This window comes from Macaca nemestrina, chromosome 13 (genome assembly GCF_043159975.1).
Source record: "Macaca nemestrina isolate mMacNem1 chromosome 13, mMacNem.hap1, whole genome shotgun sequence".
Classification (NCBI taxonomy): domain Eukaryota; kingdom Metazoa; phylum Chordata; class Mammalia; order Primates; family Cercopithecidae; genus Macaca; species Macaca nemestrina.
The window spans coordinates 47,109,829-47,137,063 of record NC_092137.1 but is presented as its reverse complement, the minus strand read 5'-3'; the positions used below and the strand labels follow the sequence as shown (position 1 = coordinate 47,137,063).

The 27,235-nt window shown below is 49.9% G+C and overlaps 1 protein-coding gene across 5 annotated transcripts in view; it reads right to left on the bottom strand.

The window, feature by feature from the left end:
* The window catches only part of LOC105464975 (tetratricopeptide repeat domain 7A), a 157,075-nt gene that overhangs the window by 87,439 nt on the left and 42,401 nt on the right, over positions 1–27,235 (bottom strand). For all 5 annotated transcript variants that reach the window (XM_071076660.1, XM_011713147.3, XM_011713149.3 and 2 more), the window contains exons 4-5: positions 13,510–13,640; positions 9,627–9,742 (exon numbers count right to left, since the gene is read on the bottom strand). In XM_071076660.1, coding sequence (XP_070932761.1) covers positions 9,627–9,742; positions 13,510–13,640 — 247 coding nt within the window. The remainder of the gene's footprint in view (positions 1–9,626; positions 9,743–13,509; positions 13,641–27,235) is intronic.

Genomic DNA, 27,235 nt, shown 5'->3' with positions numbered 1-27,235 from the left:
TGATTTTGGTGCAGTGAGCACATGTTGCTTTACAAACTTAAAAAAATTACAAGAACAAGCACAAAACATATAGCCCACCTGGTTCAATGTGCATGGACCAAGCTCATTCTGGGCCCAGGGCAAAGAATAGCTGCTGCCAGGTCTAGGCGGAAGGAAGGGAAAAACCAACTCAGAGAGAAATGGTTTGTTGCCCACTCTGGGTAAAGGAACAGAGTCAGTTCATGTTCTTGTTCTTGGGAGATGCCCAGGCACTCGTCCTAGTGCAGTCAGAGCCACTGACGGGGACAACCAGCTTCCCTGGCACTGAAAGGTCCCCCCTTCCCCTTCCAGGCCCCCACTGCTTCACCCCTGGAGCAGTTTCAAGTAAAACAAAACCAAGCTTATTTCTGGAGCCTCCCCTATAGTTTGAACCCTGGGCCCAGCGGCCATTGCCCACCTCCCAAAAAAACATGTCAGAAAGGTGCCCCCTCCTGGCAACCAGGTGGCCGAACTGCCTGGGGCGAGCCTCCAAACAGAGTCCACGGCTGCCCTCTAGTGGTGGTGAGGGGAAGAGATGCCCTCCACCCCCACCCACCGCTGGCTCCTTTGCACTGGGGCCTCCTAATTCCTGATGGCCCTTTCAGGCCTGTGCCTTCAGTTCTAGCTCAATTAGGAACCCTGTCATCAGCCACAGAGCAAGGGGCAAGAGCCATCTGGGGGAATCAGCCGCTGAATCAATAGGGCAAGGCTCCTGGAGGAAATTAACATCCCTCAGACATCCTGATGAGGAACTGGGTAGCAGTCTCAGGCTTAGCCAGAGAAGGGGAGGCTCAGGCTTTCCTGAAGCTCCAAGGAAAGCGTCTGGGGTCCAGCAATTGCCACCCACCAGACACAGTGGACAACAGCACACTCTTTAAATTAGGTCAAGTCCTCAATGGGAGGGATAAGCTGAACTCTGGGGGCGGACACTGCTGTGGCCATCTAGCTCCACCCTGTTCTCAGCAGGGTCTCCTTAGGCTCACTGGCAGCTGGGTCCACCCAGGCCCATGTGGGAATGAGCTCAGGCAGGAGGCAGGCTCCACCATCTCTCCCTCTCCCTGGGCCCCTGAGGAACTGCAGCACCTCTGCTCCACTCTTGGCCCCTTGGGGTGAACTGCTCCTCAGACACCTTCAGGGTCCACCCCAGCCCAGGCAGCACCCCCACCTCTCTGCTCTTTCCCCCCAGCACAGAGCACTGCCTGACCGTCTCCACCACAGGCTCCCCTCTGGGACGGTCACTCCACCACGGGAGGGGACCTCCTCCTGGCCACAGCTTGAACCCCGCAGTGAGGGCGGGGCGTCTGGCCCATAGCAGGCACTCGGAGGCAACCTGGGACAGGAACTGAGGGCTTTTCTCTGGGCTTCATCACCTAAACCTGACTCCCCTCATGGGGTAGTGAGCTCCCTGAACACCGAGAAGGGGTTCTCCCTGCTTCCCAAACATCCCAAGAGCCCAGGTGGGCAGGATGGAATGTAGCCGGCAGAAAACGCTGCCCTGACTCCGCAGCCCTTTAACAGACGGCTCAGAGCTGCCCTAATGCAAATGAGCTGACGCCAGCATCTGACAGGTACTCTGCTTCTAGCACCTTCAGCTAAGACAGTGGTTCTCAACTGGGGGCAACTGTGCCCCCACCCAGGACATGTGCCAATGTCTGGAACCATTTCCAGTGTCACTCTTGGCCAAGGGGAGTGGGGGGAGTGGGGGCAGTGAGGGGAGTGGAGGGATGGTGCTCCTGGCATCTAGTGGGTGGAAGCCAGAGATGTTGCTAAAACCTACAATGTATAGGAGAGCCCCACAATGAAGATACCTGGCTCAAAATATCAACAGTGCTGAGGCTGAGCAATCCTGGGCTAAGATATCTTTATATTATTTTTTAACTTCCTAACAAATACATTAAAAAAATACTGGAACTGACGATCCACCTACGAGGATATCACTGTGCCCAAGGGACAATGTGGTACTACACAGGCTCACTGATGTAGACACGCCGTGGTGCCGTGGGCTGGACAGACCCAGCTTCAGCACCAGGCTCATGGGGTTTACATTTGTGAGTTCCGACTTTGGGCGAGTTACTTAACCTCTCCTTTCTTCAGTAAAATGGGGATTTTATTAGTTCCTGCTTCACAGGATTATACAGAAAGGCATTCGCATTCAGCCTGGCATGGAGTAAGTATTCAACAAATATTAGCCACAATTATGAGGAAAGGCGCACAGAAATTATTTACAGCCCAGCCAGGCACACAGGCTGCAACTCCAGCTCCTCTGGGCTGGATGGGCCACAGGAAATAGACAGAGGGGCTGAGTAACTGCCACGTGTCCTGGGACTGCTACTTACATGCCAAGACTTTCAAGACTTTCAAATGTTTGGGCTGTTTCCTCGAAAAGAAATGATGACTCAATTTCTACCCCTCTTCAGGGTGGTGAGGCTGGGGCGGGGTGGAGCCAGGATCCTGGCTGTAAGGACCAAAATGTGTGCCTCAGGAAGAAAGAAGAGGAAGGGAGGGGGTGGAGCTACAGCAACAGAAAGTGACTGAAATTGCTTGGGCGTTCTGGGGGGTGATGGTGAGTCAACACCTCTGCCCACTGCTGCATTGCATACACACAGACCCACAACCCTCCTGTGGCTTCAGCACAGAGTGCAGAAGGGGAAGCAGGCTCTGGGGAGGGCGGGACCACCCCCAAGAAGGGGAGACACCCTTTGAGAATGGTGATTCAGGGTCCCAGAGAGGTGGGAGTCAGCGCACCGTGGATCGGCTCTATGCTCCCAGCCATCACCAGGCCCTGGCTTCTCCCATACACCCATGCACTCCCCAGGCTGTCCTTCCACGCCCCCAAATTTGGAAATGGCATGAGTTTCCAGGCCGCTCAGGCTCGAAGCTGGAATCCCAGTGGGTGAGCTCGGGCAAGTGACTCAACCTCTCCAAGCCTCCCTCACTAGTGAATGGGGTCACCTGGCCTTCCCAGAGCACTGTACACCAAACACATGGTCCAGCCAGGCCCGCAGCAAAAGCATGACTGCCGCTGGTCTCTCTCCCTCTTCCCCTCCTGGCTGTCCTTGATGTTCACCTTAAAGTCATACCTGCAGAAAATTCAGCTGTGGGGAAGGGGAGCAGGCAACCCCTACAGGTGGCTGTGGGGGGGCTCCCAATGGAGAGGAAGTTAATAGCTGTGAAAATACTCCAGGTGTTTTGCATTCCTTTCCTCTCACTGGACCCTTGCACCCTCTGGGACATGGACAAACAGAAGCACTTAGAGGGGAGGAAGCCAACTACAGGGGGCAGATGGGGAACCTGTTCAGGGCCACAGAGTAGCCTCCACCCCCGGGGCCTCACCCTTACTTCCTCCAGATGGCGAGAGCACCCACCAAAGTTTTCACACCAGAAGCTGGGACACAGCACTTGCAGGGCGTGAGCATCCTTGGGGAACCCACACTAGGTTAGCAGCACCCCAAGGGTGGTGGCCCAGGGGCTCAGTAACAGAATGCCTGCTGTGGGTAGGTAGCCTATCAGATAAGACCGCCAGCTAAGAAAGTCAGCCGGGCCCTGCGCACAAAATCCTGGCTCTACTGAGGACAAGTCACTTTTGTTCCCTGTGCCTCGATTTCCCATCTGTGAAGCAGGGATGCTAACTATGGCGTTTCCCTCAGGGAATACTGGCAGGACTAACACATATGCAGGTGCCTGGTGTGAATTTAGCACTTCCTAAGGGGCATGCATTATCCTAAGAAATATCCCTGAAATGGATGAATGAAGGAGATGGAGTATTGAAATTAGAACCGTCCCCTCCCCACCGTCCCCACCAAATCCACTCCAGGAAGCTTTCATAGATAAGAACAGCCCCTCTGGCCTTCGTGCCTCTGCAGGTCCTTGGGAGGGAGGAATTGAGGACTCCTTAACCCCTGTAGTGCAGCGGCCAGCAAACTGTTTTTCTCTAAAGGGCAAATAAAGACAGCAAATTTTACAGACTTTCCCATAAGGTCCCAAAGGCGGCTACTCAAGTCTGTGGTGAGATTATATGTAAATGAATGGGCATGGCTGTGTTCTAACAGAAGTTTATTTACAAAAAAACAGGTGGCAGGCCACCTCTGCCTTACAGGCACAACTGCCCCAGGTCCTCATCATAAATCACTGAGGAGTTAGAATGGTGACCCCTGCTCCTCCCAAATCTCCCGCAGGCAGAGCTGAGGACGGCCTCTCTTCGGGTCCCCCAGACTCATCCCTGGGAGCTCACAACTGGCAGAAGGAGACAAGGGGGCTCCAAGTAGCAGCCGTGGGGGAGTGGTGGTCTCCAGCTTCAACTGTTGGGCCATGAAAACAGGAACTAGGACTCCGGACCACTGTTTCTCTGAAACCAAAGCTCAGCAACCAAAAAAGGATCAAAAAAGCAGATGGTGGAGGTGGAGCAAGGAAGCTGCACTTCTCAGTGCCCCTGGGCTGTCCTCAGCCCCACCTCTGGCACAGGTGGTCCAAGGAGCCCAGGACTCCACAGCGGGTCCTACCCTTGCGGGTGAACTGCCTTCTCTCCCGGCCTCCACAGCCACACATTCCAAACAGAGACACCACCACCTCCCTGGCCTACCACTTGAGAAATTACAGAAAGAAAACAAAAGGTGGCTCATGTTTGGGCCAGCAGCCTGTCTAGCTATGGACTACACAAAAATAATAAAAACAAATGATAATACTGGCTTTGATTTTCCTTTTCTTTTCCTTTATTTGTATTTTTTTTTTTTGAGATAGGGTCTTGCTGTGTTGCCCAGGCTGAAGTGCAATGGCATCATCATGGCTCACTGCAGCCGCGATCTCCTGGGCTCAAGCAACCTTCCTATCTCAGCCTTCCGAGCAGCTAGGACCACAGGTGCACACCACGATGTCCAGCTAATTAAAAATAATTTTTTTTGTAGAGATGGTCTCACTATGTTGTCCAGGCTGGACTCAAACTTGTGGGCTCCAGCAATCCTCCCACCTCGGCCTCCCAAAGCTGTGGAATTACAGGCATGAATTCTAGGCAGCTGTGATCTACCAGGCACCCTGGTGGGTGGGTGGGTGTTCACATATAATATGATCCCCACAACAACGCTATGAGAAGGCAGGCATGGTGCTCACCACCACCTTACAGGTAAGGAAAGCAGAGGTTCAGAGAGCTCAAGGGACTTGCCCATGTACACACAAGCTTGTCATAAGAGCTGGGATTTGGCCGGGCGCGGTGGCTCACGCCTGTAATCCCAGCACTTTGGGAGGCCGAGGCGGGCGGATCACAAGGTCAGGAGATCGAGACCATCCTGGCTAACACTGTGAAACCCCGTCTCTACTAAAAATGCAAAAAATTAGCCGGGCGAGGCGGCGGGCGCCTGTAGTCCCAGCTACTCAGGAGGCTGAGGCAGGAGAATGGCGTGAACCCGGGAGGCGGAGCTTGCAGTGAGCCGAGATCGCGCCACTGCACTCCAGCCTGGGCGACTAAGCGAGACTCTGTCTCAAAAAAAAAAAAAAAAAAAAAAAAAAAAAAAAAAAAAAAAAAAAAAGAGCTGGGATTCACTCCCAGGGGTGCTGACTCCACAGCTGTGCTCCTCACTCTCCTGTCTGCCAGGCATGAGGAGAGAAAGAGAAGCAGCCTGTTTCCCAGTTGGAAGGGGCCCTTCCAACCTATTCTTTTTTTTTTTTTTTTTCCTTGACACAGGGTCTCACTCTGCTATTCAGGCTATAGTGCAGTGGCACAATCACAGCTCATGGAAACCTCCGCCTCCCGGGCTCAGATGATCCTCCCACCTCAGCCTCCCAAGTAGCTGAGACTACAGGCGCATGCCACTAAGCCTGGCCAATTTTGTTTATTTTTTGTAGAGACAAAGTCTCCCTATGTTGCCCAGGCTGGCCTCAAACTCCTGGACTCAAGCGATCCTCCCGCCTCAGCCTCCCAAAGTGCTGGGATTGCATATGTGAGCCACTGCTCGCGGCTCCTTCCACCCTATTCTTTCCATTTGGAAGATAGGGACGTGCAGTTCCTGCCCCCACAACAGCAAGGGCAGGGTGGAGAGAAAGAGAAGGAAGAGGGCATAGGCCTCCCCTGGGCCAACGGTCCTGCTGGGGCAGGTCTGCCTCCCCAAGGCCCAGGTCCACCTGCCTACTGCAGTCATCACAGCCACTGCCTCCTGGAAGTGACGTCACCACGGCCTGTTCCACATTCTGGACAAACAACTCCACCTCCTTCTCTTCCAGGCAATTGAGAACTCAAGCTTAAGGTTACTGATATGCAGCTCTGTTGGGCAGGGATACCTGCTAGATGGAAAAGCTGCCTGGGCCAGACCTGTGTGCTTTGGTCAGAATGCTCCCCTGGCAGTCCCAGAGCACCTGGAGACCCACTCCAGACAAGGGCACCACATCGAACAGTCAGTAGCTTCACAGGCCTTTGCCTCCTCCTGGAGATGCATGACTCACCTTCAGGCTCCGGTTCTAGAGAGTCTCAGAGGTCTCCAATCCATTGTTTCCCAATTATTTAGCCATGGACCCTCTCCTGCAGATTCCTGCTGTCCTACAATCCTCAGCCTCATCCCACCCTCTCTGCCCCTCCCAGACTCCTCCCATTTCCCCTGTCCCCACCAGGTCCCAGATCAAGCCTGATCTGCCACAAGTCCACTATGTGCCCAGCCCCACATAGCCCTGAGCCCACCTGCAGGAGTGGACTTGGCTCACCTCCTCCTCGACCCCCACATTGAGCAACTTTGTGGGGAAGGGAGATAAGCAGGAAGGAAAGAGGCTCACAGCCAAGCCTGGGTGGAAAGAGCAAGCTACAAGCAGTGTGTCCTCTAGGATACTATTTTGTGGTGGTTGTTGAAAAAAAAAAAACATCTGTGTATCTACGCATAGAAAAACATGAAAGACATGTATCAAAATATTAAAAGTGATTATTTAAAGTTGGGGGATAGATCAGCAAATTTTTTCTGTCAGGGGCCAGAGAGGGGCTGAAGGTGGAGCTCATCACCAGTGGCCAGTGATTTAATACAACATGCCTACATAATGGAGCAGCCATAAAAACCCAAAAGCACAGGGCTTGGAGAGTTTCCAGGTTGCTGGACATGCAGCAGTGGTGCATCCGGAGGGGGCCTGGACGCTCCGCATGCCTTCCACATACCTAACCCTATGCACCACTTCCACCTGGCTAGGCTGTACCGTACACCAGTCATCTAGCAAGTAAACTGCTCTCCTGGGTTCCATGAGCTCCTCTGCAACTTATGGAACCAACTTCTGTCTGTTTGTAGCCAATTCAGACAGAAGTTGCTGGTAACCTGGGGACCTGCTACTTGTGACTGGTGTCTGCTATGGAAGGCAGTCTCTCAAGGGACTGAGCCTCTGTGCCCCTCCCAGACCCCTTCCATTTCCCCTGCCCCTGCCAGGGCCCAGATCAAGCATTAGAGGTGAATTTAATTGTAGGAAACCCAGCTGGTGTCAGAGAACTGGTTGTGAGTGGGGGAAAAAAACCCCACATTTGGTCACAGAAATGACCTGTGTTGTACTGAGTATAAAGCAGGGCCAGGCACAGTGGCTCACGCCTGTAATCCCAGCACTTTAGAAGGCTGAGGCAGGAGATCACTTGAGTCCACGAGTTTGAGACCAGCCTGGGCAACAAAGTGCAACTCCCTCTCTACAAAAAAATACAAAAAATTAGCCAGGTGTGATGGTGCACCTGTCGTCCCAGCTACTCAGGAGGCTAAGGTGGGAGGATCACCTGAGCCCAGAAGGCGGGAGTTGCAGTGAGCTGAGATCACATCATTGCACTCCAGCCTGGATGTCAGAGCAAGATCTGTCTTTAAAAAAAAAAAAAAAAAAGAGGCCGGGCGCAGTGGCTCAAGCCTGTAATCCCAGCACTTTGGGAGGCCGAGACGGGCGGATCACGAGGTCAGGAGATCGAGACCATCCTGGCGAACACGGTGAAACCCCGTCTCTACTAAAAAATACAAAAAACTAGCCGGGCGAGTGGCGGGCGCCTGTAGTCCCAGCTACTTGGGAGGCTGAGGCAGGAGAATGGCGTAAACCCGGGAGGCGGAGCTTGCAGTGAGCTGAGATCCGGCCACTGCACTCCAGCCTGGGCGACAGAGCGAGACTCCGTCTCAAAAAAAAAAAAAAAAAAAAGAGAGAGAGTATCAGGTAGAAGAAAACAGTAAGTTTGCTTTATTCTACTAAACAAGTTGTGGGGAAAAGAAAGAGAGATCAGCCTGTTACTGTGTCTATATAGAAAGAAGTAGACATAAGAGACTCGGTGACCCTACTCCCAACCTTGTCCTTGCAAGAGACATGTGCTGTGGTGACTCAAAGTTTAACGGATTTTGGGCTGTGCAGGATGTGCTTTGTTAAACAAGTGCCTGAAGGCAGTATGCTTGTGAAAAATCATCACCATTCTCTTAATCTCAAGTACCCAGGGACACGTACACTGCCAAAGGTCGCAGGGACCTCTGCCTAGGAAAGCTAGGTATTGTCCAAGGTTGCTCCCCGTGTGATAGTCTGAAATATGGCCTCGTGGGATGGGAAAGACCTATCGTCCCCCAGCCTGACACCCGTGAAGGGTCTGTGCTGAGGAGGATTAATATAAGAGGAAAGAAGGCCTCTTGGCAGTTGAGATAGAGAAAAGCATCTGTCTCCTGCCCGTCCCTGGGCAATGGAACATCGAGGTGTAAAACTCGATTGTATGTTCTGTTTACTGAGAAAGGAGAAAACCGCCTTAGGGCTGAAGGTGGGATGTGCTAGCAGCAACGCTGCTCTTTATGCACTAAAAAGGTTTATGGAGATATTTGCATATGCATATCAAGGCACAGCACTTTTCCTTAAACTTATTCATGTCACAGAGATCTTTATTCATTTGTCTTACTGCTGACCTTCTCCCTACGATGATCCTATTATCCTGCCACTTCCCTTTTTCTAAGATGGTAAAGATAATGATCAATAAATACTGAGGGAACTCAAGAGACCCAGGAGCAAAAGCCTACGGAAGGCATTCCAGGCACTGTGGCTCTTAGGTCTCAGATAGGCCAGTATTCCGAAGGACCTCAACACAACCCACAGGCAAACAAGCATTTCTGCTGCCTCGTCAGCAGGGACAGCCACAGCCCTGGCGTGATGCCAGAACTTTACTTCTACCATACTTTCCCTCGTCCCTCACCACTCCTTAAAAGCTGGAATGAACAGATATCTGCCTTCCCATTGGGTTTTTGGGGAGCGTGAGGCTCAGAGGAACCAAATAACTTCATTCACACCACAGACGACAGTGGACAAAACCAGACCCACTGGCCAGCTCACTGTCCTTTGCTTTTTCAACATCACCTTCCAGGTGCCCTCCGCCCTACCCTCTTGAGATGCCCATTCCTGTTTCTCTTCTCAGCAGTCTCCCCTGAGCACACACAGGCTTTACTGCTTCCGTGGCTTCCTGAAGCGTGGTCCTTCCCACTGAGAACGCCTCCGTACACTCCTGTCTGACAAGATGTGACACAAGCCAGTCCCCACCGATCCTCCTGGGAGAGCATGTGTGCACAGGCCAGAGAAGAGGGAGAGCAGCCTTAAGGCCACGTCAAAAGTCTCAGCCCAGGGGAATTGTTCCCACACTCACTCAACTACCAGTGACCTACCCCTTCTTCAGGTTTTTCACATAGGCGCTCTGGAGGGCGGCTTCCAGGAAGTAGGTGAGCTCATAGTCAACCGGGTGACAGCCTTTCAGATGCCTCGACGTGCTGTTATTTGTGGTCTGGGAAGGGGAACAGAGAGAGAGCCGTTGTCTCAAAGTTCTGAAGCAGGGGGTCACTCAGCAAGAGGAGGTGGCCTCATCACCATCCCAGTCCCTGCTGTTCAAGGGCACATTGTTGCAATTCTCAGACCAGGCTCCATGTAACTCACTTTAACTCAAAATATGTCTAAAGCATTCTCTCCCCATCCAACTGTTAGATGCCCACAAGCCCTGTGTCTTTTTTTTAAATTTTTTTTAAGAAACAGGGTCTTACTATATTGCGCAGGCTCATCTCAAACTCCTGGGCTTAAACAATCCTCCCACCTCGGCCTCCTAAAGTGATGAGATTATAGGCATGAGCCACCACACTAAGCCCCTAATATTCATTCAACAATCACAGAGCTTTAAATTCATTAACTCACTTAGTCCTTAGAGCAGCTCTACTAAGTAGGAACAGTCATCATTTCCATTTCACAGGTGAGAACAGAGAGGGTCTCTTCCTGCCCAAAGGCCACTCAGGTTGAGGGGTGGTGGCAGAGCCAGCGCAGTCAGGTTCCCCTCTCCCTTACCCCCTACTGCAGGATGACTTCCCTGTCTGTACAGAGCCATGCTGAGCACTCGCTCTTCAACCAGACAGCACTCATTGTCTGAGCACGTGGTAGAGAGACCGCTTCATGCAGCATTGCTACCCTGTTCTGCGTATGCAAACCTCAGCTCCCACCAGACTTCACTCCCACAGGACAGGAGCTGTCTCCTTAGTCTCACTGCTGTCCACACCTCACCTCCAGTTAAGGAAAGAGAAGGGGAAATGAAACTCTTACAAAATCGCCACCCAAGCCCAAATCTTATTTATGTCTCACAACTGTCCTACAGGGCTGGTTTTATTTGCATTTCATCGACGACGAAACTGAGGCTCAGAAAATGTCTAAGGTCAAAAGCGTAAATTAGACGTGGTGGCTCACATCTGTAATCCCAGCACTTTGGGAGGCCGAGGCAAGAGAATCGCTTGAGGCCAGGAGTTCCAGACCATCCTGGGCAAAAGAGTGAGACTCTTATCCCAATCAATCCATCAATAATAATTTAATGCATAAAGTCACAAAGCTGGTGTCAGTCTGGACCTCAAACTCAAGCCTAGCCAGGAACGGATTCCAGGCTATTTGCACTATGTATCAGTTAATTCATTCCACAAACATCTGAGTGCCTGCCAGGCACTGTACTGTCCCTGTCAAACAAGCATGGAACATCAGAACATCCAGAGAACTGAGACCCCCCCTGGTTCCAGGAAAAGCTGAGGAATAATTACATCATTAACTGAGCTGTTGCTTAAAAGCCTCAGCCCTAACAGGGTCCTCCAGCCCAACAAGACTGGCCTGCCTTCTGTATACCATTTCCTTTGTCTAATCTCAGGGGAAAAAAATCTGAGGCATCCGCCTCTTCTTTCAGAATTCAGAGTAGATTTAAGAGAGGGTCTTAGTTCCTTAGAGGTCAAGACTAGGTCTCAGGAGGGACACACAGCATTTCTGAGGGTGCACAAGGTTCTATGGCCTGCCCTCCCTCAACTTAAGATAACAACTATAGGGCCCCGTTTGTCTGCCCACTGCTACCAGGCACTGATTCCGGCCCTGGACATCATCATCAGACATTTGACAGGGACAGTACAGTGCCTGGCACTATAGCTCATCACCTTAATCCCCTTTTGAAAGTCCAAAGCCTAGGCTTCCAGATGAGCAGCAGATTTTATCTTTTCCATGAAAGTTTCCTCCCAACCACATGCAATGCAAACATGAAAAGCTCCTAAAACACTACTACTGTCTAGCAGTGACCCATTCCCCTTTGGTGGAGGTCAGCTCAACCATGCTGAGTCTCTAAGTGGCCTCTGCCAGAGAATGGGCACTCAAGTCCTAGATTTGCTGAGCCCATCAGTCACTTCTCCTTTCCTCCTGAAGTCCAATCAAGGAGACATCTTCTAGAGCAGTGGCTGTCAGCAGGGGGGTGACTTTGCCCTCAGGGGACAGTTGTCAGTAACTGAAGACATTTTTGGTTGTCACAACGAGGGGGATAGTGCTACTGGCATAGTGGGGAGAGGCCATGGATGCTGCTAAACATCCTATAATATACACGGCAGCCCCCCGCCCCCACCACCAACAAAGAATTCTCCAGTCCCAAATATCAACAGCACTGAGGTTGAGAATCCTGCTCTAGGGGAAATGACCTGGCCTGGGGTAGACTCCTCCGAAATGGCCCATCACAAAAATGGGTACCGGACTGACATTTTGGCATCTGCTGAGGCAGGTGAGGTGCAAGTGTCTCCTGGGCTCTAAGTCTCTCAGTCCATGACCACCTCCTCCTTCAGGGCACCAACCCTAATCTACTCTGCTCTAGAACCTTCCATCTAACATGTTAAATATCTACTCCACAGCATACCTAAGCATCACCCCCAATATCTTCCCTGCGAGCATTCAGAGCCACACTCCCTGGGTTCAAATCCTGCCAATACCACTTATTAACGAGGTAAGCTCTGGCAGGCTAACTCCTCCTCAAATTTGTTTTCTTACTTGTAAAATGGGAAGGACAACAGGGCCTATTTCATCCAGTCAGTGTGAGGGTTAAATCACAGAATGAATGTAAAGTGCTTGGAGTTGTGTCTGACACAAAAGCAGGCACTCAAGAAGGGCTAGCAGGATCTCTGTTGAATACAGTTTCCTGTCCCCTTAGCATTGAACTAAGGACCCCTCATGGCATAGTATTAAGATGTGGAGGGAAAAAGAATAAAATGGAGGCCGGGCACGGGCCTGTAATCCCAGAACTTTGGGAGACTGAGGCAGGCAGATCACCTGAGGTCAGGAGTTCAAAACCAGCCTGGCCAACATGGTGAAAACCATGTCTCTACTAAAAATACAAAAATGGTGGCAGATGCCTATAGTTCCAGCTACTCAAGAGGCTGAGGCAGAAGAATCGCTTGAACCCAGAGGCGGAGGTTGCAGTGAGCTGAGATCGTGCCACTGAACTCCAGCCTGGGTGACAGAGCAAGAATCCATCTAAAAAATAATAATAAATAAAATGCATAAAAATTAAAAGCAAAAAATAAAAAATAAACCAGAGCCTCCCAGAAGGGGAAGGGCTGGGATACTTACCACAAACACTGCTACCACCTGTACTTGATACCCTGCAGAGTTAACTCAGACCCATCATAGGGAATGGAGAGGGAGGGAGATCTGAAAACTGCCAGGGCCCTGGTGACCAGCTCTTTCACCAGCCTCTGAAAGGCTCAGAGAAGGAATCCCAAGATCCTGCTTCCCGACAGGATCCAGGGAGGAGCTTCTGGGACACCGAGAGCAGGGAAGGATGTCCAGCTGCAAGACCCAGGCGGACACCACCCCTGCCAGGGAACGAATGGTGAGCAAATGATTCAATCTCCTAAAGCTCATCTATTAAACAGGGATAAGTACAACACCCACCTCAGGGGTGGCTGTGAGCAGTCAACAAGTTAACGGATACAAACAGGGCTGTTATGTTTGGTGCTGCAAGATGAGCTCACCAAGGAGTTCCTGGTGCCTAGCAGATGGCATGGACTCATTTATCTATTAAACTATTTTCCAGTAAAGAGTCTCATTCTAGTGAAATCAGTATACTATAATGAGTTTTCCAACCTATGAAGTAGAGTGTCTTTGGGGGACAGAGAAGGTGCCTTCTAATTAGCACACAGGTGACCTATGGATTTAGTGGGATCTGTAGATATAGGTGCTCAATAGACAGCAGCTCCTACCACGGTGTTATTTCCAGCTCACCTTCTCCAATTCCTGCAGGAACACCTGAGCGATCCAGGAGGCCCTTTCAAAACAGGTGATCACTTCCTCCTCCCTCTCCGTCAGGCGGAAGCGGGAAGCGATGGAGTTGGGTAGGCGTTCCAGAGAGAGGCCTGCAGGAGGAAGAGGGCGCCTCAGACCTGCCCTGCTCGGGCCGCCTGACTCCAGGCCCTCCCCATGGGCCCAGGGTGGGCTCATCCGAGGGGGCACACACTCTGGTGCAGCCAGGAGGAGGCGGAGGTCTGCGGAGGGGAGGAGGAAGCTGAAGCGACGGTGGTGTTAGCAGTGGCTGGGAGTAAGCGATGGGACAGCACGTGGGGAATCACACTGCATCACCCCAGCCCAACTCCCCGGGAAGCTACTCCTGACCCCTCCTCTGTAACGGAGTATCCCCATTTTTCTAAGCAAAAGAGAAGGAGGTTTTTTAAAAAAACGTATTTTTTTCTTTCCTCTTTCCTCCTTTTCCTGTTCCCCACTTCCTACTTAGCTCTTTAGAAATGCAAAACCTTTACCTTCCCTTCACCAGACACTCCCTACACAGCAAGCTTATCCATGTGCTGACTTAGAAGCTCCAGAGCCAGAACTTTCCCACCAGGAGACTGCCTCTAGAGGTAACAGTCAATTCACATCCTAAAGTGTGACTGAGAAGGAACTCTCTCCCAACCGGAGAGTATCTTGAAGCAATGCTCACTTTACAACCTGGCTCTGCCCACGATGGTGCCAGCTCGACTACCTGCTAGGTAAGGCACCAAGGCAAGTCATGCAGACCCTGCACTTGCTTGCTCCCTCCTCTGCATGGCATTCATGCCAAGTCCCCCTTTAAAAGCCCCGGCTTTTTGCCCAGGAAGTGAAGTGGTTATCTTTTAAGGCAGGAGCCTGTACCTCTTCCCCTAAGCTAAGCTTTGGAATAAAGTGACTTTCTTTATTCCAGACCTCACTCTTGTTAATTGGACTCTGCAAGTGGCAAGTGACTGAACTGCGTTTCAGTTACAATTTTGGTGGCCCCTATGAGGACTGCAGCACACTTCGGACGACTGAGCCTATCAGCCTGGTTTCACTACCAGGCAAGGTGGGGGATGCCTGGGAGTGCCAGCTGCTCCTGGCTACTGGACTCTAGAATAGAAATGTTAAGGGGATTTCTCAGCAGCTGCCAAAATGTTCTTGTTTTGGGGAACCTCCCTTTCACCCCCTGGCATGACATCTGCTGCCTCCAATGCTTCACTGGTACAAAGAAAGTGACCTCTGAAGAAGCCAGCAACCTTGAAACTGGGTGAGCAAGCTAGACTATACCTGACGTTTTTCTGTCTCTTCTGGGTGTCCCTGGGACTTCACTCTGTGAAGACTTGGCCGCTACCGGCATCATTTGGGCATTTTGAGCATTTGCATCTGTGGCACTATAGGGACTCAGCTGCCTGTCAAGGTATCTCCAGCTGAGGCAGGGGGTTCAGAACTCCACTCAGGCCCTGGAGTCCCTCTACTCAGACTGGGGATTTTGTTTGGAAGCCGTTTGTTTGTGTGAATGTAATGACTTTGTGTACAGGCTGATTTCTTTCTTTCCTGAGCTCCCTCCGGGTGGAAACAGTTCACCTCAACCGGTGACCTGCGGCAGTGGGAGGGATCGGTCCTCCGCCACACTGGGCACTGAGGCCCTCCCTGACAGGGGATAAATGAGGGTAGCAAGGGTATCCCTGCACCGTGTGGTGGCTGGAAGGCTCTCAAGCTCCTCTTCTGTCACTCTACTTTTTCCTCTCTCTTTCCATTCTCTCTGTCATGCCACTCTTGGAGAACCTGGCTGTGCTGCAAAAGCCAGCCAGAAATTTCATACTCTTATCTCTTCCGTAAAATGCAAGGACAAGTTTCTCCCCTTCCCTTCACTTTGCTGTTCCACAAGCCTCATTTTCAGGGGCTCCATTCTGTTCCTGGGCCTTGGATTTAAAGAGGGAATAGGATTGGACATTGGCAACAAGGTCTCTGGCCCCTCAAAGAGCCCCTTGGGGTGCATTTTGGTTAATTGAAAAGCATGACTAGGAAAAAGAGGATCTTTTACCATAATACTATCTGGACCCAATACCACCTGGGCCACAATGAATTCTGGCCTGAAGATGGGGTTACTTGGTTACACTTGCAGTTGTTAGAAGAAAAACATCCACTCTCCTGGTGCTCACCATTTTCTACACTGTATTTTGGTAATCTCTGGCCAGCTCTTCTCTCCCTAACTAGCTGAAAGCTCCATGGGGGCAAATATGAACCTTTTTGGACAACCACAACCCTTGCACAGCACCTCACACAGTAGGTGCTCAAGTTATGCAGCATTTTACATGCACGCTTCCCATGGAACCCAACAGTTCCTCCCTGCAGAAGTTACCCATGCTCAGGTCTCTGCCTGCAGGGGACGACCACTTTCCCATTTATCAGTAATAGCACCTTCCTCTCCTTTTGACCACCTCTCCCGCAATCTCAGATGATCATGACCGCCACAGCAATCAGCTAAGTGTGGGCACATGGCCCAATCTGGGCCAATAAAAAACAGTCTCAGAATTGTCACTCTTTCCACTGGGGTTGTTAAGCTGGTATCAGACATCAGTTTAGAAATGTTAGAGAAAACCTGCCTTAAAATGAAGTCTACACAATGTGAATATAAATAACACTACTGAAGTGTACATTTAAAAATGGCTTAGATGGTAAATTTTATGTTGTATGGGGCTTTTTTGCTGCAATTTAAACATTTTTTAAATAAAAGCTTCAAGGCCAAAACCAAAAAGCTCAAAAAATAAAAACAATCTGTAAGAAACAAAGAAGGGATATAGCATTGTTAGCCATACTAGAAACTAATGCTGTACAGAAAAACAACTCTATTTGCATCCGGTTACTTTTTTTTAAGACAGGAAAAATACTGAATAAACTCTTAGTCATGAAAAAAATGAAATCCATGCAAAGAAAAGGTAAGACATGATGGAGAAGGGTGGATTTCTAAAGAGACTGAGTACCTAGATCCAGCTTTGCCTGAAGCTCTACCTGCTGGAACTTTCCAGTGTATGAGCGCCATTAAATACCTCCCATGTCTTCTCCCTTCCTCCCTCCCTCTCTCCCTTCCTCCCTCCCGCTGTCCCTTTTTTTGACACTTGCAGCTAATATAGACCTGACTAGAGAGTGCTGTCCTTCTGAACTATTGTTTCTCAATGGGGAGAATCAATGTCTGTCTCGTCTTTGTGCCCACACGGTACTTTAGGTACTTTACATGTGAAGACGAACTTACTGAAGGGATGTATAATAGAAGAATCCTCAACTGTTTCCTGCCCTATAAGCCCCAACATCCACGTAATGACCAAGTCCTCAAACCTTCCCTTCCTCTCTTCCTACTACTTTATATCAGGTTTTATGTCTTCAGCGGATGACTATATTGGCCTCCTAACTGGCCTCCCTGCCTCCAGTCTCACTTTAATCCCCAGGGGGATCCTTCTAAAACTCTCCAGGGGTCCATACTGCTACAGGGTAAGGTCCAACCTCTGGAGGCTCCATACCAGGCCCTTCTGGTATCAGTTCTCCAGCCTCATCTCTCGCCTTACCTGCCACATCCACACCCGACCTCCTGCTCCCAGCTGCTTGGTTGTAGGATGCCTTCTTGACTCGCTCAAGTTGTTCCTCCTGCGTGGAGTGTATCCACCCCACCAAGTCTACCCAAAATTACTGTTCACATTCTGACCTAGTAAATGCTACCTCCTCTACAAAGCCCTTCCTGATAGTCCCTGGTATAACCAAACATTCCTCCTTTAAGCCCCAGTCTATACATATTCCTAACTCACCATTTCTTATACTTATTTGTTCATATGTTTCCCCAGACTGTAGACTCCTTCAAGACATCAACCTAATCGTGCTTGCTTTTCTACCACCTGGCACACAGTAGGTACTGGACAAGCATTTGCTGGCTGGATGAAAAAACACAAGCCTGGTCATGTCTGACATTAAACAAAGTGCTCTGCAAATTCAAGGTAAGGAATTATTGTTTTTCTTAGCCACATTCCCATGCACACAGATTCAGTGACCTTGTCCTTTGCCAGGCTGGGGTGTGACCAGATCCAAAGTTCGGGTGCGTTGGCCTGGAGGAAGGCGGGCACAGAACATGAAGGTCCTTGCTCAACACAAAGACCCAGGTGCCTGGGTCACCGCATGTCAACGTGCCTCCTGCCAAATGACTCACAACCAGGAGGGGGAGGATCCTCATTCCAGAGGACTAAAGGGGGAAGAGGAACCGAGAAAGAATCAAGGAGGCAGGCCTCGTTGCTCACTGCCAGAGCTGGGCCAGCCCCTGCTCCCTAGACATGCAGCCTATCCACCCTGCAAGAAGGTGGGGCGAACCTATGAACTGTTGAGAGGCCTGGCCCAGGAGACCAACCGCACATGGCAGGGCACAGCCAATTCCAGGGGACATAGAGTGGATCTGTTTCAACACAGCTGCCCTGTGGTCCCCAGAGAGATGTGCTGAGACTGGGCTCCCTCCTGCCACACCTCTGGGTCCAGCACTGGAATGGGTGATGCCAGCTGCTGTCAAGTTCAAGCTGCCAGTTCCAAGCCTCCAGAGGGCTGGCCACTGCAAAGCTGTGAATTCAGGAAAAATGGTCTGTGGGGCTTCCACCTTCCCCGTGTGGCATTTGTTCCTTCCACTCTCAGCAGGGACCTCCCCACCATGCTTCTCCAAGAACCTCAAATCCCATCCTCCTTGAAAGCTCAAAGTAGGCCAGGCAAAGTGGCCCACATCTGTAATCCCAGCACACTGGGAAGACCAGGCAGGCGACTGCTTGAGCTTAGGAGTTTGAGACCAGCCTGGGAATGTGGTGAAACCCTGTCTCCCCAAAAATAGAAAAAATTAGCTGGGCTTGGTGGTGCATACTTGTGACTCTAGCTACTCAGAAGACAGAGGTGGGAGAATTGCTTGAGCCCGGGAGGCGGAGGCTGCAGTGAGCCAAGATTACACCACCGCACTCCAGCTGGGTGACAGAACAAGACCCCATCTCAATTTAAAAAAAACCTCAAAGGAAAGCCACCTCTTCTCTGAAACTCTGCCAGGTAGAGTTAAGCCTCCCTGTGTCTAAACCACTTGAACAGTTTGGCTGCATCTCCTATGTATGTGCCTTTTTCCTTCATTGTCATCATCCTCTCTACCCATTTCTGATTATCTTTGCACCCCAATGATGGCCAGGGCCTGGTGTTTAGGAAGCATGCAGATGGATGCGTAGATGAATGAGCGTATTCACAAAGCCAAGTATACGGCCCAAAGGAGTTCCTCCCTCTCCACTTAAAAAATATTTCCTGGGCCAGGTGTGGTGGCTCATGCCTATAATCCCAGCACTTTGGGAGGCCGAGGCAGACAGATCACGAGGTCAAAAGATCGAGACCATCCTGGCCAGCATAGTGAAACCCCATCTCTACTAAAAATACAAAAATTAGCTGGGCATGGTGGCACATGCCTGTAAATCCCAGCTACTCGGGAGGCTGAGGCAGGAGAATTGCTTGAACCAGGGAGTCAGAGGTTGCAGTGAGCCGAGATTGCTCCACAGCACTCCAGTGTGGGTGACAGAGCAAGACTCCGTCTCAAAAAAAAAAAAAAGAAAAAAAAATTCTTGGAGAATTCATAAACAAATTGTGGTATAGTTATATAATGGAATACTACTCAGATTTTTTTTTAAAACTCATATACACATAACACAAATGAATTACTTAAAAATTACATTGTGCAAAAGAAACCAGACATTTAAAAAATACATGCGGTATGATTTCATTTATTCAAAAGAGTAAATTAATCTATACCAGTAGAAAATAAGGCCAGGAGTGGTGGCCCACGTCTGTAATCCCAGCACTGTGGGAGCTGAGGCAGGGGATCAGTTGAGCCCAGAAGTTTGAGACCAGCCTGGGCAACATAGCAAGACTTTATCTCTTTAAAAAAAAAAAAGCAAAAACAAAACAGTGGTTGCCTGGGGTGGAGACCAATTAGAAAAGAGCCCAAGAGGACTTTCTGTGGTGATAGAAATGTTCCGTATCTTTGTTACAGTACTGGTCACATGGATATTTAAACTGGTCCAATTCATGAAATTATATAGTTAAGATTTGTACATCTCACTACATGAAAATTTATCTAAAAATAATGGAGATAATGCCTTTTTGAAGGGAGCTGTCATGACTCAGAGAAACAAAAGTTCAAAGTACAGGGGTACATTCACTGAGGTGGTCCTCTGTAAAGCAATTTCCAACATACACAGGGCCAAAAAGTTTCTGGAGCTGGCAGTGGCTTTTCCTAAGCAAGGTCACAGTCCAGTCACCCAGTTCTGCCCATAAAAAGGGGCAGGCAACCTTGTATGTGTCCCCTGGTTGATAAGGTCTATTTTCCTGCCCACAAACATCTGATTGGAAGACCACTCAGGGACTCCAGGCTTGGGTTGCTTTACCCTCTGCCCAGTGAGTGCCTCTGCACAAGCGGCCAGACCGCAGCACTCAATCCAGGATGAAGGTGGGCTGCCCTGAGCCCAGTCCTTGAGGCATCAGAGGGTTGTAACGCAGCCCTGCGGGGCAGGCACTGACTTGTGATTCCCACCAGCAAGGGCCTTTCTGTGCCAACACCCAGCTCTAGGAGAGGTCCCTTGCAAGAGGAGGACTTGCTTTTTCATTAACTCAGAACTTTCGATTTGGAGCCAAGCTGATCCTGGCACAGCCTCAGACCCAACACCAGGCTGGTCCCAGCTCCTTCAGTCTGAATGACTCATCACATCCCAGGCAGCCACCCTTCCAAGAAGCCCCACCCTTGGAGCCCTGGAGCTTTGGGCCCTGGATGCAGAGGTAGAAAACAGAAAACTTCCTCAGCAACAGAACCCCTTCCCTCCCACCTACCCAGCCTGTCAAAAGGGCACAGGTACAGCTGCAGCATCCACGGACGATGAATCCCAGACTTGGGTACCCTGCAGCCAGGGGAAGAAGGGAAAAAATGCAATTCACTCAGTTCTCAGGGGAAAACTGGAAGGCCAGGTAGGAAAGAACCCTCACAGATCACTCTGTTAAAATTAGAACATTTAAAAATAGGATTACCATACCAGCAATTCCACTTCCAGGTGTACACCCAAAAGAATAGAAAGCAGGGTGTCAAAGAGATATCAGTCCACTAGCATTCATAGCAGCATTATTCACAATGGTTAAAATGTAGAAGCAACCCAAGTGTCCATTGACAGATGAACGGATAAACAAAATGTCATATATATATACATACAATACAATATCATTCAGCCTTCAGAAGGAAGGAAATTCTGACACATGCTACAATATGGATAAGCCTTGAGGACATTTTACTAAGTGAAATAAGCCAGACACAAAAAGGCAAATACTGTATGGGTCCTCTTACACGAAGTACTTGCATAATCAAATTCATAAAAACAGAAAATAGAAGAGTGGTTGCCAGGGGTTAGGGGAGGAGGGAACGGGGCGTTGCTGTTTCATGGGCATAGAATTTCGATTTCACAAGGTAAAAGAATTCTGGAGATTGGTTGCACAATAACGCAAATGTTAAAGAGTTCAGGAGATTGGTTGCACAACGTCTCAGTACCGAACTGAACACTTAAAAGTGGTTAAGATGGTCAATTCTATGGTATGTATATTTAACACTGTTTTTTTTTGTTTGTTTGTTTTTTGTTTTTTGGGTTTTTTTGGGGGACAGAATCTTGCTCTGTCCACCCAGGCTGGAGTGCAGTGGCTCAATCTCAGCTCACTGCAACCTTCACCTCCTGGGTTCAAGCAATTCTCCTGTCTCAGCCTCCTGAGTAGCTGGAATTACAGGCACATACCACCATGCCTGGCTAATTTTTATATTTTTAGTAGAGACAGGGTTTCACCATGTTGGGCAGGCTGGTCTTCAACTCCTGACCTCAGGTGATCCACCCACCTCGGCCTCCCAAAGTGCTGGGATTATAGGCGGGAGCCACCTTGCCCAGCCAACACAATTTTTTAACAGAAAAAACAAAAAAACAGGCAATTTGGCTTCTGTATCAAAGTCTCCAAAAAATGTATACTCTATGATTCAGTAATTCTACTTTCTAGGAATTTATCTTAAAAAAAAAAAAAAAAGAAAAGAAAAAGCGGGGGGCGGTGACTCACACCCGTAACCCCAGCACTTTGGGAGGGTGAGGTGGGAGAACTGCTGGAGCCCAGGAGTTCAGAACCAGCCCTGGCAACACAGACCCCATCTCCACCAAAAAAAAAAAAAAGTGATGTATGCAAAATTTAGCTTCAAGGACATCCATTTCAGTATTGTTTATAAAGGCAAAAAAAAAAAAAAGATTTATCATACGGGTCCAATGATGGGACTTCACAAAATTATGATAGGACATTACAATGAAATGCTATGAGGTTACTTACAGTGACATAGAGGTGTATTGAAAAACGACTCATGAAATACTAACTTTTTTAAAAAGCAGACTATAAAACATGACTGTACGAACTTACATTTTAAAAGCACATGTAAGCCTATAGGGAAAAAAAGACTGGAAGGATATACCTCAAAATGTTCAGAGAGTGCTAAGTCTGTTTCCGCAAATACAAAAATGAAGCTACTAATAATGCCTAGCTCGTAGTGTAGCCATGATCATTAAATTAGATGAAATAGTATAAAGCATAGAAAGTATGCTGGCTGGGCACAGTGGCTCACGCCTGTAATCCCAACACTTTGGGAGGCTGAGGTAGGAGGATTATCTGAGGTCAAGAGTTCGAGAACAGCCTGACCAACATCTCTACTAAAAATACAAAATTAGTCAGGCATGGTGGCGCATGCCTGTAATCCCAGTTGAGGCAGCAGAATTGCTTGAACCCAGGAGGTGGAGGTTGCGGTGAGCTGAGATCGTGCCATTGCACTCCAGCCTGGGCAACACAGCGAGACTCCATCTCAAAAAAAAAAAAAGTATGCACTTAGAAAATATTTTCAAGTGATGCTCACAATAACCTCTTAGGTAGGGGTTTAACCCTTCTCCAGAGTTACAAATAAAAAATCTAGGCGGGGCATCTGGTGGCTTAAGCCTGTAATCCCAGTACTTTTAGAAGCTGAGGCAGGTGGATCACTTGAAGTCAGGAGTTCAAGACCAGCCTGGCTAACATGGCAAAACACCATCTCTACTAAAAATACAAAAAATTAGCTGGGCGTGGTGGTACGCGCCTGTAATTCCAGTTATTCTGGAGGCCAAGGCAGGAGAATTGTTTGAAGCCGGGAGGCAGAGGTTGCAGTAAGCCAAAATCGTATCACTGGCACTCCAGCCCGGGTGACAAAGCAAGACCATCTAAACAAACAAACAAAAAAATTTGAATCCAGGGAAAACTGATTAATTCCAAGACCCCTCAGCTAAAAGCACCAGTGTCAACTAGATCCAGGTTTCTGGCTGGATGAGGCCTGATCCCCTAGCAGCCTGCTCCTTCGGCATCTGGAAGCCAGCCTCTCTCACCTGGGTCCAGGACAGCAGTGCCACAAGGACTGAGCTCCTGTCCGTGTGAGGCACACAGCCCACACCCCTTGGAGAGGGAAGCCAAAATCAACAGTGAATTCCCGCCATACCAGGGCTAAAAACACAAAAACCAAATATGCTATCATATCCTGTCCTGGAAGCAGCGTAGTGTTCTTTCTTTTTTAAAAGTTGTAATCAGAGACACAATTCCAGGTGACAGCAGAATAGCTTGGGGTTACACTGACAAAAAAGAAGAGTAAAAAAAGAAGCCCACCTTCAAGGGGCTGGGAGAAGAGAATCTGGAGATCATAATCCTTCCAGCTGCTGAGGGCATTTCACCTTTTTTGACCTTGCACAGCAGCTTCACAACCTAGCATGTCACTGCAATGCAGAGTTCCTGTGTACTAGGGTCAGGGCACCAGGACCTCTCTGGTGCTGAGTGTGAGGTAAAGGAGAACACAAGCCAGCCAGGCTGACACTGGGGGCAGGACAGGTTCTCAAGAGGCCTGCGCTCTTATCTGTGGAGCCACAATGAACCCTAAATTAGGCACCAATGACTAAAGTCTGCCAGGCTCAAGGTAGAATGAATGGCTGGAGAAGTATGAGTCACTCTCCACGCCATTGGCACACTGAGCTAGGGCTGGAGAAATGGAAGAGACCCACCGGAGCTTGGGGAGGCTGAACCGGCTAAAGCTGGAGATGTCCAAAGAGCAGGCCCTGAAACATCCTGGAAGCCAGTCAAAGCCAGTGAATAACCCTCGGAGTTCAGACCAACAAAAAAGTGGGTGATTCGTTACCTTGGATCCACAAAGGCTTCATCCTAGTCTAGGGCCCAGACTCCCCAGCTCCAGACCCTAGAGAAGATTGCCCCAGACAGCATGCTGACCACAGACAGCGTGCTGACCCATAGGTGAGCCTGATTTGAGGGAGAACAGGCTGTGCTGCACCTCATGGTGTGGTGACCTGCAGCCAAAGTGCTAGAACCCCAGTAAAGAGAGACACCCTGAGCCTTACCGTGGACTCTCTGCTCTGGGCCCTCTTGTGGAGCCCACCTGGCCCTCACGCTCATTCCCAATCCATCCCACACACACCTCCTCTTGGCTCCAAGAATTATGATTACACTGCACCTCCAAACAAGCCACCTCCCCTTCTTTCCCCCTGGGGCTTCCCTTTGGCCTTCCCTCGCTGGAAGGCACCTCTTCCACTCAACTGTTGGTGATTCATCCTCAAGTTCAGGCTCACCACCCAGCTCACCTGTGAAGGCCCCACAACTAGCTGGATCTCACCTGCCTCTGCAAGAGTGCTTCAATCGAACAAGCCCGAATGCTGGAGTCAGAGAGAGCGACGTCCACAGCCTGACCCTTCCACTACTGGTGTACCCTGAGGTGAATCATTGCTGCCTGCACTCTGGTGCTCTGCCTCCATGCCTTTCACCTACTTTCATAACTGTACCCTGGTTTTCCTTTGAGGAATCATTCTTGCATCTCAGTCCACAGGATTCGGGTGGGGGAAATCCCACCCCTGGTACCAGCTCAGTATCCTAGGTGCTGGGCACCACGATTGGCTCCAGGGTGGGCAAGAGACCAAGCCACTTCCACGAGAAGCTTCCCCAGGCACTCTCTCCTTCTGAGGTAGTGGGTGCCATGCTGCAAGAACCATGTACTCCTGGAGCTGCTGAGGACGACCTCAACAGACCTCGCTGAGCCCCCAGATTCAGCTATGCCTGATGCCATGCTGCTCCAACAACTTTCTAGTTACAAGGGGCCATAAATATCCAGTCTCTCCTCTTTTTTGTTGCTACTTTCCAACTAGTTGTAGTTGCATGTTTGTCATTACAACCGTAAGTCTGGTTACACAGAAACTGATCCCCAGAGGCATGGTGCCCGAGGGGACAATTCCTGAAATACAAAATTGGCTGGGCTGAGGTCAGGTGGGGCAGAGAGGACTTTGCCATCTCCCAGCTAAGAAACTGGAATTCCAGATACACAGCAGCAGCACCACCGGCTGGAATGCAGCCTATTTTGTCTTGAGGTGAGACACTGGGCATGTGGTAGAACACTTCAGGATACCGGCCTATGCCAGATGCTTCTTGGAGCCTATGCTAAGCCCTATAAAAATAAGCCTTACAAGCAGCACTCCTCGCAGCCCCTCTGAATAGGAAAGTTTTGTCTATATAAAACAATGCAAGACAGCTGAGAGTGAAGTCAGATAACTGGAGTTGAAAATTCCCTGTCCTTGCTGAAGGCAGTGCCAGAGGAGACAGGGGGACCAGACTCTATTAGGAGACAAGACTGGAAAGGCCTGAATCCTTCCCCATGCAAACCTCACATGGACCCCCTGCTGCAGCTCTCACTGCATTGCTAGAGAACCAGGGGTGGGTGCCTGAGAGGAGCCCCGAGGCCTGCTGCTGAGGGACAGACCCTCAAGGCCTGGATCTAGATCCATGGACTTAGAGTCAACACAATCTTTGGCTCTAGGTTCTCAGCCATGAAGATGATGCAATGCCAATTGCCCAAAGGCTTATTACTACAGAGTTTTAGGGAGCTGTAGAGGCAGACAGACCCCAAACCTGGCAAACAAGTCCTTGCACTGTTCAACCCATAAGGTAGGCTCAAGTGTTCCACTCCCATCAGGGGCTGGGCTGCCCAGAAGCAGTGGCCCAGAGGGGACTCTTCACAAATGGCCCTTTCTGGTGGCCAAAAGGCCAAGAGTCAAGGCAGAGCTTCCCACAGGACAAACTAGGGACAGCCATATGGCCGAGACACCACGGCCAGGCAGGAAGTCTGCCACACTGCCCCAGCAAGCCATGGCAGGAGCAGCAGACCAGCCACTCTGGGGTCTTCCAAACAGCTGCTTCTCCTGGAGCTGCATCCCTCCTGGAGCTTTGCTCACCCGCCTGCCACTCCCTCAAGGGAAGTGACCCTAACTTGGCATCCCCAGCAGGTGTTTGCTGAATCAACTGCTGACAAATTTTACTTCCTCCTGTGGGAGGCAGGCCAGGAGCCTTGGGGGATACAACTGCAAGAGGTCAGACGCTCGGCGGAAGGAACATACTGACCCCTAACTGGGGAGAATGGACGTGCATACTGGGCTGAGGTCCAAGTGAGCTGGGAGGAGGGAGACGATGCTGCAAGCTGAACAACTAAGGGAAGCTTCTGGCACAGGATGCACCTGAACTGTGTCAGAGGAGAATGTAAGGACACAGCTATGTGCAGAGTGAAGAAAAAAGGCAAGCACAATGTCCCAAGAAGAAGTGAAGGGAAGAACTTCATAGATTATATTGGATACCAGGAGCAGACCTCATTAGGCTGACAGGTGGGGCTTCAGGAAAGGAGAGAGGGAGACTGGTTGAGGGTACAAAAGAAATGAACACCTGTACTCAAGAGGCTTGGAATTCAGTGGAAGACAGGGCTCACAGCCATGAGCACATGGGGTCAAATGCAGAGGGTTCTGCCAAGGGAGTGGGCAGCACTGAAGACAGGCCATCCTAGAAGGGCCTTGAAAGCATTCTAGATAATTTTTGTTTTTTTGAGACGGAGTATCGCTCTGTCCACCCAGGCTGGAGTGCCTTGGTGTGATCTCGGCTCACTGCAACCTCCGCCTCCCAGGTTCAGGCAATTCTCCTGTCCCAGCCTCCCAAGTAGCTGGGATTACAGGTGCATGCCACCATGACCAACTAATTTTTTGTACTTTTTTTTTTTTTTTTTTAAGTACAGACAGGGTTTCACCATGTTGGCCAGGCTGGTCTCGAACTCCTAACCTTAAGTCATCCGCCCGCCTTGGCTTCCCAAAGTGCTAGGATTACAGGCATGAGCCACCGCATCCAGCTTAGATTACTTTTTATTATTTTTATTAATTTTAATTTAATTTAATTTAATTTTTTGAGACAGACTCTCACTCTGTCACCCAGGCTGGAGTGCAGTGGCATGATCTCGGCTCACTGCAAGCTCCGTCTCCCAGGTTCATGCCATTCTCCTGCCTCAGCCTCCCAAGTAGCTGGGATTACAGATGCCCACCACCACGCCTGGCTAATTTTTTGTATTTTTAGTAGAGACCAGGTTTCACCTGTGTTAGCCAAGATGGTCTCGATCTCCTGACCTCGTGATCCGCCCACCTCAGCCTCCCAAAGTGCTGGGATTACAGGTGTAAGCCACCGTGCCCGGCCTGATTATTTTTAATACAGAGTAAATGGATGATGTTCCCTCTTCACCAAACCAACAAGGATGGTAATGGAGCTGTTT